Source organism: Manis javanica, chromosome 6 (assembly GCF_040802235.1).
Source record: "Manis javanica isolate MJ-LG chromosome 6, MJ_LKY, whole genome shotgun sequence".
NCBI classification, from domain to species: Eukaryota; Metazoa; Chordata; class Mammalia; order Pholidota; family Manidae; genus Manis; species Manis javanica.
Window position 1 is genome coordinate 118,913,747 of NC_133161.1, and position 19,550 is coordinate 118,933,296.

General features: G+C 42.2%; 1 protein-coding gene across 7 annotated transcripts in view; it reads right to left on the reverse strand.

Moving 5' to 3' along the window:
- Nucleotides 1–19,550, reverse strand: part of DYNC2H1 (dynein cytoplasmic 2 heavy chain 1) — a 347,628-nt gene that overhangs the window by 48,812 nt on the left and 279,266 nt on the right. For all 7 annotated transcript variants that reach the window (XM_073239362.1, XM_073239361.1, XM_073239364.1 and 4 more), the window contains one exon: nt 4,751–4,840. In XM_073239362.1, the coding sequence (XP_073095463.1) occupies nt 4,751–4,840 (90 nt within the window). The remainder of the gene's footprint in view (nt 1–4,750; nt 4,841–19,550) is intronic.

Genomic DNA, 19,550 nt, shown 5'->3' on the forward strand with positions numbered 1-19,550 from the left:
AGGACAGGTCCTTGGAACATGTATAGTCTATTTTCTTTACCTTCTACATTCAGTAACTTCAGCACAGTGTTTGGCACCAAGACAGAATTTTTAATAGCTAAATTAAATACATCTAAGAAATGTAAACTTTATGAGGCAGGAACTATATCAATTTACTAACCATTGTATCTCCAGTACTCTACTCAGAGCCTAGCATATTATAATATTTGTGAGTGAATAATTAAATAAGTAAATGCCACCCTTGACTGTAGTCAGTCTCACTGTATTTGCACAAGATTCCTGTAATGAACAGGCACTATATATAACACTCTCAGGAGCTTCTTGTATTTCCCTACATGTTATGGCCCAAAATGCAGGGCTCTGGGAACTTAAACTATGGCTGGAAATGAGCTCAAGCTGCTGTGCACCTGTTTGGATTCAGTATCATCATGCCATTTTTATAAGCAACTAAAAGCTACCAAATTCACAGATCTTTGCAAATAATACTTCCAATTTTCCCTGTCCTCATGTTTTCATCCTTTCTTCCCCACCCAGGTAACTACATTGTTCTAACCTTAACAAGCTGCACTGAGTGGAAATATATATCTATGAAACAAAAAAGGCCTATATGAAAACAAAGGACCTAGCAGACCCCTGAGTAGGTGAAAAGTGAATCCCAAAGATTAAAGGTGGATAGTGGGGTGGATATTTCTGTACATTAAAACAGAAAAAAATAAAATTAAGTCAGGAAAAAAAACAATTAAAAAATAAAAACATATCCCTAAGTGGTGGTACAAGTCACAAATATAGCATATTCCCTGGTTGGAAGGATAGGTAATAAACTATGGTCAAACCTTAAAGCTATTTTGAGGGTCAGGAGGATATTTTATCATTATAATTAAGGTTAAATGCTTACAAAAGCTTTAAAGAAACTTACACAGTGGAAAAGTTCTATTTCATCAACCAGTATTCTGTATACTTAGTATGAATAATCATGCCAGAAAAATTATAATAATTAAAATCATTTTACATGATACTGATTTTAATATCAAGAATGTATTTATCATTAGATGCACATAACATAATTGTTACATGTACTCATGCATAGAGTGTAATATAGGCTACCATTTGCAACAAAAACAAAAGTGCAAACAAAAAAATCTTCCTGCACTTTAAAAAATAATCTAAAGCAAACAATACTGACAAATATATAAAGTGATGAATCATCACAGCTATGCAATTTTAACATACGAAGAACTCAAGAGCATTTCTATATTTTTCTAAGGTCACTTATGGGCTATTTGTCTGAATTATGCCAACAAATTGGACAAGCTAGCAGATAAAGATAAATTCCTAGAAACATAATTTTCTAAGACTGAACGAATAGAAACAATTGAACAGACCAATTACTAGTAATGAAATTGAACCAATAATCATAAAACTAACAAACAAAAGTTCAGGACCAGATAGATGCCTTCACAGATGAGTTCTGCCAAACATTTAAAGAAGAGATAATACCTATCCTCCTAAACTATTCCAAGAAACTGAAGGGGAAGGAATACTTTCAAATTCATTCTATGAAGATAGCATTACTCTTTAACCAAAATGAGACAAAGACACTACAAAAAAAAATTACAAGCTAATACACTTCTGATGAACATAGAAGCAAAAATCCTCGACCAAAAATATTAGCAAACCAAATTCAAATATACATTTCAAAGATTATTCACCACAAGTAAGTGGTATTTATTCCAGGGAAACAAAGATGGTTCAACAGCTGCAACTCAATCAGTGTGATATACCACATTAACAAGGAAAGCTAAAAAACACATGATCATAACAGATGCTGAGAGAGCTTTTGGCAAAATTCAATATACGTTTATGATTAAAAATCTCAAAGTGGATATAGAGGGAACATACCCCATATTACAGTCCATATATGACAGATCCACAACTAAAATCATACCGATTGGTGAAAACTAAAAGTTTTCCTTTAAGATCAGGAACAAGACAAGGATGGCTACTATCACCACCTTTATCCAACATAGTATTTGAAGTCCTACCCACCAGAATCAGACAGAAAAAGACAGAAAAGGCACCCAGATTGGTAAGAAAGAAGTAAAACTATCACTATTTGCAGTGACATGACACCATATATAGAAAACCCTAAAGATTCCACCAAATAACTATTTGAACTAATGAATTCAGTAAAGCTGAAGTATATTAAATCAATATACAGAAATCTGCTGCTTTTCAATATACAAAGAACAAAGCAGAAAAAGAAATTAAGAAAACAATCCCATTTACAATTGCATCGAAGAATAAAATACCTAGGAATAAATTAAATCAAGGAGGTGGAAAACCTAAACTCTTAAAATTTGAGACACTGATGGAAGAAATTGAAGATGACATAAATAAATGGGAAGATATTCTATCTCATGGATAGAAAGAACTGATATTTTTTAAATGGCCTTACTACTTCAAGTAATCTACTGATTCAATGCAATCTCTATCAAAATACCAATGTCATTTTTCACAGAACTAGGGAAAACAATCCTAAAATTTGTATGGAACCAAAAAGACCCTGAACAGGCAAAGCAATCTTGAGAAAGAACAACAAAGCTGGAGGCATCATGCAACCTGATTTCAAACTATACTGTAAGGCTATGGTAATCAAACAGTATGTTACTGGCACAAGAACAGCTACATAGACCAATGCAACCAAATAGAGAGCACAGATAAATTTGCACTTATATGGCAATTAATTTTTAACAAAAGAGGCAAGAATATACAATGGAGAAAAGACAGTCTCTTCCATAAATGGTATTGGGAAAACTGGACAGCTACATGCAAAAGAATGCAACTGGATCACTGCCTTACACCATACAAAAAAATAAACTCAAAATGGATTAAAGACCTCAATGTGAGACCTGAAACCATAAAACTCCTGTAAGAAAATACAGACAGTAACTCTTGGACATTCGCATTAGCAACTTTTTTGTGGATCTGTCTCCCGAGGCAAGGGAAACAAAGGCAAAAATAAACAAGCTGGATTACATCAAACTAAGAAGCTTCTGCACAGCAAAGGAAACCATCAATGTAACAAAAAGGCAACCAACTGAACGGAAGAATATATTTGCTAATGATAAATCTAATAAGCGGGTTAATATCCAAAATATTAAAGAACTCATAAAACTCAACACCAAAAAGCAAATAATCCTATTGAAACATGGGCAGAGGCCGTCAATAGCCAGATAACAGACACATGAAAAGATGCTCAACACCATGAATCATCAAGGAAATGCAAATCAAAACCACAATGAGATATCACCTCACACCAGTCAGAATGGCTATTGGCAAAAAGACAAGAAATAACAAGTGTTGGTGAGGATGTGGAAAAAAGGGAACCTTCCTACACTTGTGGTGGGAATGTAAATTGGTGCAGCCACTATGGAAAGCAGTGAAATGGCTCCTCAAAAATTTAAAGTAGAAATACTGTATGACCTAGTAATTCTACTTTTAGGTACTTATCTGAAGAAAACAAAAACACTAATTCAAAAAGAATATGCACCCCTGTGTTTAGCAGCATTATTTATAATAGCTAAAATATAAAAGCAACCTAAGTGTCCACTGAGAGACAGCTGCATAAAGGAGACATGGTGTATATACACAATGGAATACTGTGTATATACTGAAATTCATTAAAAAGTCATAAAAAAAGAATGAAACTTGCCATTTGTGACAATATGGATGGACCTAGAGGGTATTATACTAAGTGAAATAAGTCAGAGAGAGAGACAAATACTGTATGATTTCACTTACATGTGGAATCTAAAAAAAAAAAAATGAACAAACAAAACAGAAATAGACTCATAAACACAGAGAACAGACTGGGGATTGCCATAGAGGTGGGGCAGAGGGGGATGGGTGAAATAGGTAAAGAGTATAAAAACATACAAACTTCCGATTATAAAATAAAGAATGCATGGGCATGCAAAGCACAACATAGAGAATACAGTCAATAATATTGAAATATCTTTGTATAGTGACACATGGTAATTACATCTATGGTGGAGAGCATTTCATAATGTATATAATTACCAAATCACTATGTTATACATGTGAAATGAATATAATACTGTATATAAACTATACTTCAATAAAAAAAAGAACTTGATGTGGAAATAACCTAAGTGACATTAAGAAGTTGTGAAGCAAGCACAACAAGCAGAGGATGATGCTAGTAAGATGACAGTTCAAAAACCACACCGGAAATGGTGTACATTACATGCACCAACTACCCTGCAACATTTGCTATTCCTTAAACAAAAATAAATCACTGTGTCCTTCTCCCACTATATCATTCTTTTTCTATTCAATTTTCCTGCAGTTACCTGAATGGGTCACTCTGAAAACACCTGACCAGTTAAAAAGAAAAAACTTGATCAACTTATAGGGGGATGTACCTTAAAGCAAATTAGCCACAGTTATGAATCAGTGTGTTAACATCTGTATGCTCCATCTTTATTGAAATTGTAGATTTTTCTCTAAATTTTCAGAAATTATGAAAAGCTACAGGAAGCAGACAGAATATACTCATTTAAAAAAAGAGTACCATATAAAAGCACAAATGACAGAATGAGAAATGAATGTATGTGCAAAATCATAATATTCTCACTAGCTGTTAGCAAAAGCATTATCTCAATATGCGTGGCTGTAATACGGTAGTCATACCATCGTACAATACAATCACCAAGAAGTTCAGTCTTACCTGTATTGCGAGGGCACGGGCTACAAGGCCTCTAAGGTACTGTAAGGGATCCTCTGGGCCTTCCCACTTGCTCTGCCATGTGAGAGGACACTGCAGTTTAAAAAGGGTTCAAATTAAGTTTACATATACAATATTTCATATAAAAGACCTTGTAACATTTAGTGTGATGGGAAAATATTTTGGCATAATTCACATTATGTGTATCATGAATTCATTCATTAAGATGTCTTTTTTCTTTGATCTTATCTCACTAAAATTGGATAGAATTCAATGATTATAAATATGAAAAAAATAAGAAGGATAAAGAAATTGATAAAGTTGTTTCTCTATAAGGAGATTGTTTAAAGTAAAAATATTGAAAAAACACATATAAACTGGTATTTTAAAAATTGCCATGTTTTCTTGAAACAATATTTAGTGCATAATGAAATCAAATTAGATTTGACAAATTCATTTTATACGTGGTAAAGATAAAAACAAAAAACAGGCTTGATCCCTACAGAATTTCTTTAAACTATAAATAGTGTAATAGAAATTTTATCCCCAAAACAACATTGAAATAAATGATAAAAAGAGAATAAAAAGAAAATATTCTAAAGTTAAATAAATAACACCATTTTTTAAATTAATTTTATTTTGGTATCATTAATCTACAATTACATGAAGGACATTATGTTTACTAGGTTGCCCCTTCACCAAGTCCCCCCCACATACCCGTTCACAGTCACTGTCCACCAACATAGTAAGATGCTGTAAAACCACTACTTGTCTTCTCGTTGCTGCACAGCCCCCCACCGTGCCTCCCCCACACTATACATGTAAATAACACCATTTTTAAAAGTTATTTTTTAAATATCTGACTTTTTGTTAACTCCATTAATACCTACTTCCTTGCTTCACAATATTCTTTAAGTTCATTTTCATTGTAATATTATACCTTTCTGTAAGAGTTTTCTGGATTTTCCAAATATTACGTAAACATCATTCAACCTTCTTATTATCTTATTTATTCTGAAGCGTAGTAATAAAGAGAGGACATTAATTTTATACTCTAAAACACTGTCTTACTATATAGTTGAGAAACCACTCTGGGCTACAGTATATCAACAACATATAGAAAATGGAAATGTAGAATAATGGAATTTAGAGCAGAAAGGGGCCTTTAGAAAGATCTATGTCAATTATTTTAGATGAGTCAAGTTAAGCCTTTTTAGGAATATGGTAGATAAGTGCCAGAACTGTGGTTTGAACTAAAACAGGCATGCTGATTTTAAAACTTCTTCCATTACTTTAATCAGTACTCCCCAACTTGAATAAGGGTCCCCTGAATATAGCACCTAAGGTAAGTTCTATCTTGAAAAGGTTTGTGGCCATGGCTTTAGTCTAATGAAATGAATCTCCATAATATTCATAGCAAGCTCAAAATTTTCTGGTGTGAGCTCCATCAATGTGAGATTAATGGGAAAGAGAGGGTACAATGAAAAGAGTACTTTAGGCCCCAAAACCTCTATGGGTAGGAAGCAGGCTGAGAAAAACACTCAGCCACAAATACGGACTACATGTACGGGTAATTCAGAGGTCAGAGTCAACAGCTCAGAGGACAAAGACAAGAGCCATGGATAATCATTCTTAGGGAGCAATATGTAACCCAAATAAGGGAACTGGAAACTTGAGCTTACTTGGATTTCAGAATTACTGAGGAACATGTGAACCTCCCATTTGCCTTCTTTGAGTGGGGAATGTGATACAAGCTGAACAGGATATGTACAGATTGTTCATTTCTTCTCTCATTGTTCATTATTGGTCTTTCAAGCACCAATTAATTGATTATTCAGCAAGCATCTATAAATAGCTGCTATTTGCTTTGTATCCCAGGTACGAGGATACAAAGTTATAACAGAGCCCCTGTTCATAAAAGCTTGTGCTAGAGGGAGAAATAGACAATAAAAGAGACGCTAGAGTCAATATAGCTCCACAATAATGATAAGCACTGTACTTGTGAAACACAGAGGCAGTTATATTTATATATATCCAAATTATATAAGGATAAGAGGAAATTATATAAGGATCCAAATTATATAAGGATAAGAAGAAAGGCTTTCTAGTGCAGATAATGTTTCTGGTATAGATAATTATCTATACTAAGCCTAAAAGATAAATAGCCCAAGTGAAGTAAAGAAAGACAGCAGGAAAAGGAAGGGGCATTAATAAAGGAGATACGAGAGAACTGTGCTGATGAGTTAAGCAAGGACGGGACTAGGAAGCTCTGGGTACTCATACTAAGGAGTTCAATCTGGAAAGCAATAGCAAAATTATATTAAACATTAACCACGGAAGTGACACATTTGGATTTTAGAAAGATTACCTTAGTAGAAACAGGGAGAACAGGCATCAGGAGGATGAACCTGCAGTCAGAGAGGTGAGGTAGGAAGCTACTATAATACTATAGGTACCAGTCAGTGCGGCTCTACATGCGAATGAGTACAGGACGGGAGAGCAAACACGTCTGGAACACTTAAATGTGCGGGCAGTGTATTAAGCATTTTACTTATATTAACACTTTTACACTTCACAACAACTCTGATGTGCATACAATTATTATTTCCATTATAAACATTAGAAATAGGTAGAGATACATTAAGTGACTTGTACAAGAAAACATCTAATATAATCTTGGATGTTTTAAATCCCACTCCACAATCTTAATATGTTTATTACATGAGCTTTAAAAAGGATGCTTTTAGTAAGCTTCTCTTTTCCATTTAATAATGCAATTATCTATACTACTGACAAACACCACTATCCCATGAACAAAAATGCTGCGCTTTCCTCACATATGAGTACACTGGTAATCCATTATTCGCACACTGCTGAAATTAAACCAACACTGGATTTTAGGTTTTGGAAATGTCAGAACAACTTTCGTTTGATTCAAGGTTATTGTAGTGCCAAGAACAGAGAGACAACATTGTAACTGCTGTTTCTTTCAGACACCAGAAACTGACTGGGATTTTATAATACGTGTGAAAAAAGGGATTCAGCTTACAATTTTAAAAAAAGAGAAAAAAAAGCGAAAAAGGAAAACATAAAACATAGTTCAGTATAATTTCACATGAAATTTTTAACAGTTTACAGATTATCACTAATTTACACTAACCATAATTTATAACTTAATATAATTACTTAAATTAACTACAATCTGTTACACAAACATATGCCTCATTAGAGAATTATATTTCAGAAGCATAAAGATAGCTTCAGAGTAAAACAGTCTAGCAATAACAGAGGCCTTACCAGCTATACATAAAATGAAGTACAACTCAGATCAGTAATTTGTGATAAAAGGTAGAACAGATTCCAGTTTAATCTTACAAGACCTTTGCTTAACTCCAAAGATTTCAATTTTCTTATCAGTACAGAGTAAGAGTTTATAAAACAGCACTGGAGCAAATACTTTCAGATCCAAGAGATTTATCTCATTGAATTATTCTCTTCTTAAATATGAATCTTACTTTCAAAATAACTTTTTATTTTGTACCTTCCCTTCTCAAAGAGATTTACATTGTCTTTTCAAGACATGTAACTTTAGTTTTCAATAAAAATATGATAAAATAAGAGGTCATACAAAGTTATAAAAAGTTAGGAAGGTAGGCGCAATGAAGGGTCCCCACCAGTAAGATGGCAAACTTCCGGCTTCTTTTCGGGGTCCTTGGTTCCCGCCGGCGCCACCTGAAGCCCAATCACCTCTCGCCCCCCTCCCAATCCCAGCACCTAGCTAACAGCCACCAGCCCCATAGAAGTAACACCACAATCACCCTATGCCCCTTCCTATATAACCCAGCACCTTTACCTAATAAAGCAGAACTCTCCAGTGAATTGCTGTTGTGTGTCGCTCCTTTCCTGTCATTGGTGCCAAAACCCGGGAGACGGGACACCCCAACTGGGCCCCGTCTTCCCCCAACACCAGCAGCAGCTTGCCCTCGTCCTCTTTTTCCGGCGCTGGCTCATCACACTCACCACTCCTCTCTGGCCTTTAGGTAAGTTTCCCCCCCAACCCCCGCGGAGGGCCACTCTTCCCCGAGCTATCGCAGTGCCATTGACTGTGATCATCCGGCAAGGCCCTGACGCTCGGGGACGAGGAGGGAACGCTCCCCGCCTCAGGCCTTCACGGCTGCGGCGGACCCTCAGGCCCCTCCTCCAAAAGCCATAAACCCCCGCCTCAGCTGAAACTTTTTAAGCAAAATTTCCCGGGGGTGGGCCACTCTTCCCTGAGCTATCGCAGTACCATTGATTGTGATCGTCCGGCAAGGCCCTGACGCTCAGGGACGAGGAGGGAACGCTCCCCGCCTCAGGCCTTCACGGCTGCGGTGGACCCTCAGGCCCCTCCTCCAAAAGCCATAAATCCCCGCCTCAGCTGAAACTTTTTAAGCTAAATCTCCCCGGGGTGGGCCACTCTTCTCCGAGCTATCACACTGCCATTGACGGTGATCGCCCGGCAAGGCCCTGACACTCGGGGATGAGGAGGGAATGCTCCCCGCCTCAGGCCTTCATGGCTGCGGCGGACCCTCAGGCCCCTCCCCCGACAGCCATAAATCCCCGCCTCAGGCCTTCACGGCTGCAGCGGACCCTCAGACCCCTCCTCCAAAAGCCATAAACCCCCACCTCAGGCCTTCACAGCTGCAGCAGACTCTCAGCCCCCCCCCAACAGCCATAAACGAGGTGACTCCTTTGCGGATGAGAACGCTCCCTTTCCCACCCCCTCCTCCTTCTGTTCCATCCGCCGAAACCTGTTCGGTCTGCCAAAAATGCCTAGCGCTAGGTACCTCGTGACTCCGGCACTCTGCCTTCTTAGGGAAGTCTGGGTGACGAACCACACTTCCCAAGAAATTCCGACTCGTATACGAGTTTCCGCAGACCACCAAGGATCATCGGGGACGCCCTTTGTCTCCTTGTGGTCTGCCTCCAGTCCGAGGATCTCCGTTCCTCTTCCCCTGTTTGTCTCCTTCTCTGTCCTTTAGCCATGGGAGCCTCCTCATCCCTCCCTGAAAGTTCACCTCTTGAATGCCTGCTTAAGCATCTGGCTACCCTCTCCCTGACGCCTGATATAAAACCAAAACTTCTCCGTAAATATTGCTCCCAAGATTGGCCGACATACCCCCTAGACAATAACAACCAATGGCCCGCAGGAGGAACTCTTGATTTTAACATCACTCGCAATCTCTTTAACTACTGCCAGCGCCTGAAAAAATGGAAGGAGATTCCCTATATCGAAGCTTTTCGCCTCGTAGCTCAAAATCCCAGCCTCTGCACCACCTGCTCCCCGCCCCAAGTTCTCCTAGCCTGCAAGCCGTCTCCCTCCCCTCCACACACTCCCAGTCCCTCTTCAATTACCTTTGACCCGGCCGACGAGCCTCCGCCATACAGACTTCCCCCTTCGGCCCCTCCCCCTCCTACAACCCCTCCACCCTCCGCCGCCGCTGCCGCCTCTTTCCCAATGGCAGAAGCCTCCTGTCCTCTCCCTTCCCCTTCTTCTCCTACAACAGCCCCTCCCCCTTCCTCTACCGCCGCCACCGCTGCCGCTTTCCCTGCGGCAGAAGCTTCCCATCCTCTCCCTTCCCCTTCTTCTCCTTCAACAGCCCCTCCCCCTTCCTCTACCGCCGCCAGCGCTGCCGCTTTCCCCGCGGCAGAAGCTTCCCATCCTCTACCTTCCCCTTCTTCTCCTACAACAGCCCCTCCCCCTTCCTCTATCGCCACCGCCACCCCCATCCCCGCAGAAGTCTCCCATCCTCTCCCTTCCCCCTCCTCCACCATCTCCTCTTGCACCTCACCACCTCCTCCTCCGTCCCCCTCACCTTCCCCACTCCCGCAAATCGAGCCTGAGCCTTTCAGCCACCCTCTAACTAAGTTCCAAGAGCCTCGGCCGTCTTTGCCCCCTCAGATTCGGTCCCGACGGCCTCCCAAAATTATCGTGGCTTTGCCCCCATCACCTGTTTCCCCCGCACAGACTGAGCCAGAACCCTTCAGTCCCCCTCAGACACGGTCCCGAGGGCCTCCCAAAATTATCGCCCCGCTCCGGGAAGTAGCAGGATCCGAAGGCATCGTGCGCATTCACATCCCTTTCTCCTTAGGAGATTTAGCCCAACTAGAGAAACGCCTAAGTTCCTTTTCCACTGATCCCACGACCTACATCAGGGAGTTTCAATGGACCCTCCAGTCTTACAGCCTCACGCATCATGACATTTTCATGCTCCTGGCCAATACTCTCCTCCCTGAGGAGCAGAGACGAGCTTGGGACTTCGCCCAAACGCATGCTACAGAAACCCACAGGACTGACCCCACCTGTCCCCCTGGTCCCACTGCTGTCCCCGAACAAGACCCACACTGGGATTATAACACCGCCGTGGGTCTCCACTCTCGAGATATTTTTGCCTCCTGCTTAATAGCAGGTCTAAAATAGGCAGCTCGTAAAGTAGTCAATTTTCAGAAGCTCCAAGACATAATTGAAAAGAGAGACAAAACCCCCTCCGAGTTCTTAGATAGACTCACTCAAGCCCTATTACAGTATACCAGCCTGGACCCAGAAACACCTGAAGGAAGACAGGTCCTTATGACATACTTCCTAGCTCAAAGCTACCCCGACATTAAAGCTAAACTCAAAAAGTTAGAACAGGGCCCCGCTACCCCACAGACTGAGATCCTAACAGTGGCCTTAAAGTCTTCCATAACCGGGAGGAGGAGAAAGAACGCTGTAAACAAAAAGCTGATCAGGCCAATTTCCAGAAGTTGGCCCAGCTGATAAAACCACAACCTGGGCGCCCCTCTACAGACAAGCCCCCCCCCCTCCAGGAGCTTGTTTCAAGTGTGGAAAAGAGGGACATTAGTCAAGGGCGTGCCCCTCCCCCAGATCTCCTACCACCCCATGCCCCAGATGCCACAAAAAGGGCCACTGGGGGTCTGATTGCTCAACCACCCGAAGGGGAGGCTGGACGAACAAACCCCATCCAAAGCCCACTGTAGTGAGGCTGGCAGAAGAAGATTGATGGGGCCCGGGGGCTTCTCACCCGACCATTTCCATCACCAAACAGGAGCCCAGGGTTACATTAACAGTAAATGGTCGCCACATCTCCTTCCTCCTAGATACAGGAGCCACCTTCTCAGTCTTGCGAGAATACCGGGGCCCTACCACGCCAGCCATTACTCCTATAGTCGGGGTAGGAGGTAAACAGATTTTCCCATTAAACCCCCCCCCCCTTTTATGCACAATCCTAGACAGTCCCATACCTTTCTCCCACTCCTTCCTAGTTATGCCCCAGTGTCCCATCCCTTTACTAGGACGGGACATCCTTTCCCTCCTCAACGTTTCCATAACTATATCCAATCCCACAGCCCCCAGTACTCCCTTTCTGATGGCCCTCATAGCTGACAACCACCCTCTACCCAATGAAAGCTCCGGTTATGCCCTAATACACCGTGTAAATCCCAAAGTTTGGGACATTACAAGCCCCTCCATGGCCCTATGTCCCCCTGCCTCTATCAAATTACGTGACCCCTCTCAGTATATCTGTCAGGCCCAATACCCCCTAACCACTTCAGCCCTCATAGGCCTCCAACCTATCATTCAAGATCTCTTAAACAAAAACTACCTCAGACCCACTCACTCCCCATTTAATACCCCCATATTAGCTGTTAAAAAAAACAACGGATCTTTCCGCCTTGTCCAAGACCTTTGCCTCATCAACATAGCCGTTGTCCCTATCCATCCCTTAGTTCCAAATCCATACATCTTTTTATCGTAGATCCCTGCTTCCGCATCCCACTTCTCAGTCCTAGATCTCAAGGACGCATTTTTTTCTATCCCTCTAGACCCCTCCTCCCAAGATTTTTTTGCCTTCACCTGGACGGACCCATACACCAGACATTCTGTACAACTTACTTGGACAGTTTTACCACAAGGCTTCCGAGATAGTCCCCATATTTTTGGACAAGTCCTAGCTCAAGACCTCAAACAGTTTCACCATGATCACCCCGAGTCCACTTTATTACAATATGTAGATGATCTTCTGCTCTGCAGTCCCTTGTGGGAACAGTCTCAACTTGACACTGCGTCTCTACTTAACCTTCTAGCTTCCAGAGGTTACCGAGTATCCCCTGTCAAAGCTCAAATCTCTTCCCCTTCTGTCACTTACCTTGGATTCCTTCTGTCTCAACAAAGAAAGTCCATTACCTTAGACAGAAAATGACTCCTCTCTGACCTGCCCATTCCCAAAACCAAGACAGAAATCCTTTCCTTTCTAGGCTTGGCTGGGTATTTTAGAGCGTGGATCCCTAACTTCTCCCTGTTGGCAAGACCCCTATATGACCTCAGCAAGGGCCCCCCTAAAGAACCATTATCATCCTCACCCTGACACTCCTTCATTAAGCTCCGTCAAGCCCTTGTAGAAGCTCCAGCTCTCCATCTCCCTGATTTGTCAAAACCCTTCTCATTATACATTCATGAGAGGTCCAGTCAAGCTCTAGGAGTCCTAGGCCAATATTATGGCCCATCCTTTGCCCCAGTAGCTTATCTGTCCAAGCAATTAGACCCCACAGTTCGGGGATGGGCCCCCTGCCTACGGGCATTAGCCACTGGACAGCTCTTGCAGAAAGAAGCTCATAAACTAACATTCGGAGCGCCCCTTACCATTCTGTCCCCACATCACCTAAAAGATCTCTTAACCTACAAAAGTTTACAGACTCTCCCTCCCTCCAGACTCCTGACCTTACTGTCCTCTTTCCTCTGAAATCCAAACATTTCTTTACTCCCCTGCCCGCCCCTGAATACGGCCACTCTTCTTCTTCTGCCCTACTCTCCTCATACTCCCTCGCATGATTGCCTGGAAGCCCTTCACAACTTCCTTCCGTGCCACTCCACGATCTCCGAAGGAGCCCTCTCACACTCCGACCTCATCTGGTTTACTGATGGGTCCTCCTTTAAACATGAGGGCATCCACTACTCAGGATATGCAGTAGTCTCCCTCGAAGATGTCATTGAAGCACGAGCCCTACCCCCTGGTACAACCAATCAGCAGGCTGAACTCACTGCAGCCACCAGAGCTTGCACTCTGGCCCGGGACACGTCTCTCACATTGTACACTGAGTCCAAGTACGTATTCCACATTCTCTTGTCCCACGCGGCAGTATGGAAAGAACGAGGCCTCCTCACCACAAAAGGGAATTCCATAACGAATTCAGCCTTAATTACTAAACTTCTAGAGGCTTCACAACTCCCACACCGACTAGGCATAGTTCACTGCAAATCACATCAAAAAGATGACTCCCCCATTGCAAGAGGTAACAACAAGGCCAACAGAGTAGCCCGGTCAGTTGCCCTATCAGAAAACGCACCAGACAACAATCCGTCTGCCCTTGCAGTTTTAGCCTTATCACAAGACGCCCTCTGCTCTCAGGACAAAGAGTCTCTCTTCCGCCTCTTACATGACCTGTTCCATCCCAGCCCCCAATCCTTGATCCATTTTTTACAATCTTTTTTTCCTCTCTCTCCTGAAGACAAAACCCTACTTAACCAAATCACCTGCAAGTGCACCATCTGCCAACGCACTAACCCTAATACCCCCCTCAAAGCCCGACCCTTCCTGGCTCATCAAGCAAGGGGTAATGTCCCCGCTGCAGATTGGCAAATAGACTTCACTAACATGCCCCCTGTACGACGTACCAGATACCTACTCGTGCTAGTAGATACATTTTCTGGATGGGTCGAAGCTTTCCCCACCACTAACAAACGAGCATCCGTAGTTGCCTCTATCCTCCTCACCCAGATCTTTCCTAGGTTTGGGATGCCCACTTCCCTCCAATCAGATAACGGCCCTGAGTTCACTGCCCAAATTATCCAGAACCTCTCCAAGTCGCTCTCGCTCCCCTGGCATTTACATTGTCCTTATCGACCACAAGTTTCTGGAAAAGTAGAAAGAGCCAATAGGACTCTAAAAGACATCCTGACCAAACTATCTCTAGAACTACACCTTGACTGGGTTCGCTTACTTCCCTTAGCTCTACTCCGCATTCGAGCCCTCCCAAAGAAACCTTCCTTCTTGTCGCCCTTTGAGATAATGTACGGCCGCCCGATTCTACCCCCGGGCTCCCTTCTCACAAAGGACCAATTCCTCCCAATATAGCCCTTCCACTACTCTCTCTCCTCCGCACTGAATTGTGGAAATATCAGGATTGGCTCCTTCCTGATCCATCCGCCTCCCAAAATCCTCCTGACTTACAGCCCGGCCAACTAGTGTTTTATAAGCCACCAGAAGATCAGCCCTCTCTCACCCTGAAATGGGAAGGTCCACACCCAGTTATTCTCTGCACCCCCTTGGCTGCCAAGCTCTCACTGCCTGATAACTCTGTCACCCCTTGGATTCATATCTCCAGGTTGAAACCAAATACCCAAGACCCACCTTCTCTGGACACCCAAGACCCATCAGTCACAATCCAGAGTCCTTCGGATACAGCCCAAGACGCTGTCTACTCTACCACGCCTCATCCCTCTGATCCCTTGAACCTCTGCATCTCCCATGTACCCCCTTTGCCATCCATACCTGAATCATGACTTTTTCCTCCTTTACTGCTCTCTCGCTTTTTTCCCTCATTCCTATTGTCTTCCCTGCCGCCCCACCCTCCTTTGTATGGCGATTCAAAGTCAAGCAGACTTACACACAGCATCAAACAAAAGTTACTGCCCTCATTGCCACATCAGACTGCCCTCTGAAAGGCTGCTCTGAGCCTTTGTACCTCCACTTTCCTCCCTCCACCGAAGTATTCATTTACAGCTACCTTTATTCTCCCTACCTCTGCTTCCTCTATGACCAAAGACAAGTCTATTGCAGGCGATGGCAAGACACCTACGGGGGATGCCCCTACTGGTCTTGCACCATTCACTACATGGGTGACTTCCAGGACCCACAGTATTACTCCTCCAACCGTTTCATGAAATATCCCAACGGCTCATTCTCCTTATCAATCCCAGATCCCTGGGACTCTCGATGGGCTGCTGGAGTAACAGCCTCAGTTTACTATAAGGGGTCCTCGACCCCCCACGGTACCCTTTATATCTCTCGAGAGTATGTTCCCTCTCGCTCCCAGATCTCTCAAGTTGCATCAGATATCAGACATTCCGAGAAAGTCATTATCCAAACTCTTGATGGCACCTCTTCATCTTCTTATTCCTCCTACTCTTGGTTACAGCTCATTCAAGACACCACCATCTTTCTCAACCACACCCTCAACACCGCCAATTGTTTCTTGTGCGCATCACTACAGCGCCCACTGCTGGCCGCCGTGCCCCTCAATATTTCCAACTACTCCTTCCATGCAGAAGGACAACCCCTCTGTCCCCTGGCAGACATACCCCTATGGGAACCAGAATACTCAGATAATCTCGCCATCCACCACTGTGTAGGCCCAACTCCACCCCCCTCCAGTGCACTTCACTGCCTCTCTATCTACACCCCTACCTCCGGCTCTTAGACTTTTACACAACCGGGACACTTCTTTTGGTGTAATGGCAGCCTTTTCAACTCACTCCGATACACCCTGCATTCTCGTCACCCTAATCCCACAGCTTACACTTTACAGCATGGCAGAATTCCTTGAGCTCCAACCTCCCTTGTACTCGTGCACAAAAAGGGCTGCTTTCCTTCCCATCATGGTCGGTATCTCTTTAATCACCTCAGCCATTGGGGTGGGGTTTTCGGGAGGAGCCTTGGGTCACTCTCTATGGGCAGTTAGAGATCTCAACGCCAAACTTGAGGGAGCCCTGACATCCACTGCCGATTCCCTAGCCTCTCTCCAAAGACAGGTCACTTCGGTATCTAAAGTCACCCTTCAAAACTGGCGGGCCCTAGATCTGCTTACAGCCGAGAAGGGCGGCACCTGCGTCTTCCTCCAGGAAGAGTGCTGCTATTACATCAACGAATCCGGCATTGTAGAAACTGACATCACCAAACTCACTGACCTTGCCTCCAGCCTCCACTCTGCTTCCAATTCCAACCCATTCTCTTCAATACTAACAAACCCCCTCCTCACCTGGCTCTGTCCCATTGCAGGCCCCATAATAGTCATTCTTCTTGTCTGTCTCTTCTTACCCTGTATAATAAAGTTCATCAAATCCCAAGTCGGAAACATCTCTAATCAAGCTTTCAACCAGCTTTTACTCAGGAACTACCAGCTTCTGGCCACAGAAGACCCCTCACCCTCACGTGACCTCCTCACCATATGCTGAGATGGACCCCTCTCTCCGCTGGAAACTGTTCTGGAAACAATGGCCGCAGACGCCTGGCTCCTGACACCCATATCCTCTTGGCACCATTGGAATCAACAGGTCCTCAACCTATGGTTACGGGGAACCTTCATTGACTTCCAACCTGAAGAAGTCCACATCTACTCATCCTTACTGTGGGGAGTCCTATCAACCCTTTCCTCCCAATCCTCAAACCCTCACTCCCTTCTCCGCCCCTGTTCAGCAGGAAGCAGTCAGAGAGAAAGCAACGTCCACAAACCCATAGAGGAGAAAGGGGGGAATGAAGGGTCCCCACCAGTAAGATGGCAAACTTCCGGCTTCTTTTCGGGGTCCTCGGTTCCCGCCGGCGCCACCTGAAGCCCAATCACCTCTCGCCCCCCTCCCAATCCCAGCACCTAGCCAACAGCCACCAGCCCTGTAGAAGTAACACCACAATCACCCTATGCCCCTTCCTATATAACCCAGCACCTTTCCCTAATAAAGCGGAACTCTCTGGCGAATTGCTGTTGTGTGTCGCTCCTTTCCTTTCACGCAATCCAAGTGTCCATCAATAGATGAAAGGATAAACAAAATGTGATATATACATGCAATGAAATATTATTCAACATTAAAAGTCAAGGAAATACTGACATGTACTATAACATGGAAGTTTAAAAAGCAAGGAAATACTGATATGTACTATAACATGGAAGAAACTTGAGGATATATGCTTAGCTATTATCAAGAAAAGACAAATACTGTATGATTCCACTTACATGAAGTACCTGGAGTAGTCATATTCATAGAAACAGAAAGTAGAATGGTGGCTTCTGGAGGCTGGGCGGTAGGGGCAATGGGAAGCTGTTATTTAATGGATACAGAGTTTCAGTTTTGCAAAATGGAAAAGGTTCTGGAGATTAGTTGCACAAAAATGTTAATGTTCTTAACACTACTGGACTATACACTTAAAATTACTAAAATGGTAAACTTTATGCTACATGTACTTGGCACATTTAAAAAAGAAAACTTTATTGGAAAAAGGTGACAAAGGAAAGGAAGAAACAACTTTCCTTTTGTGAGTCTGTTAAGTCAGCATTGTATGCTAGATAATATCTTGTTTACCGATATTGAGCTCACTGAATGTAGAGAACACACACTATTCATTTTTTCTACCTCCAGGACCTGACTTGGTGTAGAGTTCTTGACAGATGGTCAGTTAAGTTTTACTGAATGCTTATATCTCATCCAATTACTAACCTTTTTAAAATTCCTACTCCCCCTCCACCTCTGTGCATTTGAAAAAAGAGTCAGAGTTATAAATAGGGTGCCCATATAACCAATTTGCCTAACAATGCCTGTTTCAGAATTCCATTCAGGTCTCAGGCTGAATATTTCACTGTTAAAACTGTACTGGATTGGATAATAAATTAGAGACTCACTACTCACTAACAAGTTAAAGCTAAGTAGTCAATTTAGGAATAGAATCTGACATCACTAGCATCAAAATTTAACTACATTAGCCCAGAATTATCAAAAAACCTCTAAATAATCAAGCAAGGAAATACTAGGTAATAGGTAAAACATACAGCTGTTGTGATGAGTAGTACAGCATACAAAAATAATTTTACAGGTACCTTGAGAAAGGATCTGATGATTAAAAATGGTTATTGGGGGAGAATGATGAATTCTATTCAAAATGTGTATATTCTTAAAACAAGTATTTGCTTAGTATTTGTCTTTCAAAATAATGTAACATTTGTAGCATCCCCAGCATAGTACACACATAGCCCTGGATGCATTAAAAATGCCTATGAAGCTTTGGGGAAGATGATGATAAGTTTATAATTAAATATGTTCAGCATTTGAAATGATAATCTGTGGACTTTTTCATCTAATAAAATCTAATAAAAATATACTGATGTGTATTTGCTTCTGTGAAATTTATTTTAAGATAATGTTCAATAACAAAACTTTTGCATTTTTATTCCTTGAGATTTTAAGGATTTGTGGATTATTTCTGCATTGTTTTTTGTGATATATTCATTTTGGCCAATATGCTGATATACTTAAATATATGTATGAATGTAGGTGTGTTGAGGTTAAAATAATTTGTATGAATATCTTAACAGAGGTTTTAACTGAATTCACATTAACAGCAGTTAAATGAGGTCTGAGAGTTGGCATGAAAATTTGATCTATAAACATTATAAATCTAATAATGAGTTTTGACTTCCTGAGTTTGATAATACTGATAGTAATAATTTGAAATACTAATCATGTTAAATGAGCCATAATAAAAATACAAAAATTTATGAAATTTTGTTTATAATTTTTACACTAGAAATTACTAATACAAAATGGCATAACAATATTTCAACAGTAATTGCTAGATCATTATGTATAAATGGTTAATTAACATATATTAGAATATCATGAAACAATTACTAGGCCAGTCTAAACAGTAATTTCTGGACATTAATGCAACTAATCAATCAATTGCTTCAGGAAAAACAAAAGAACTTGTGTTCAGCC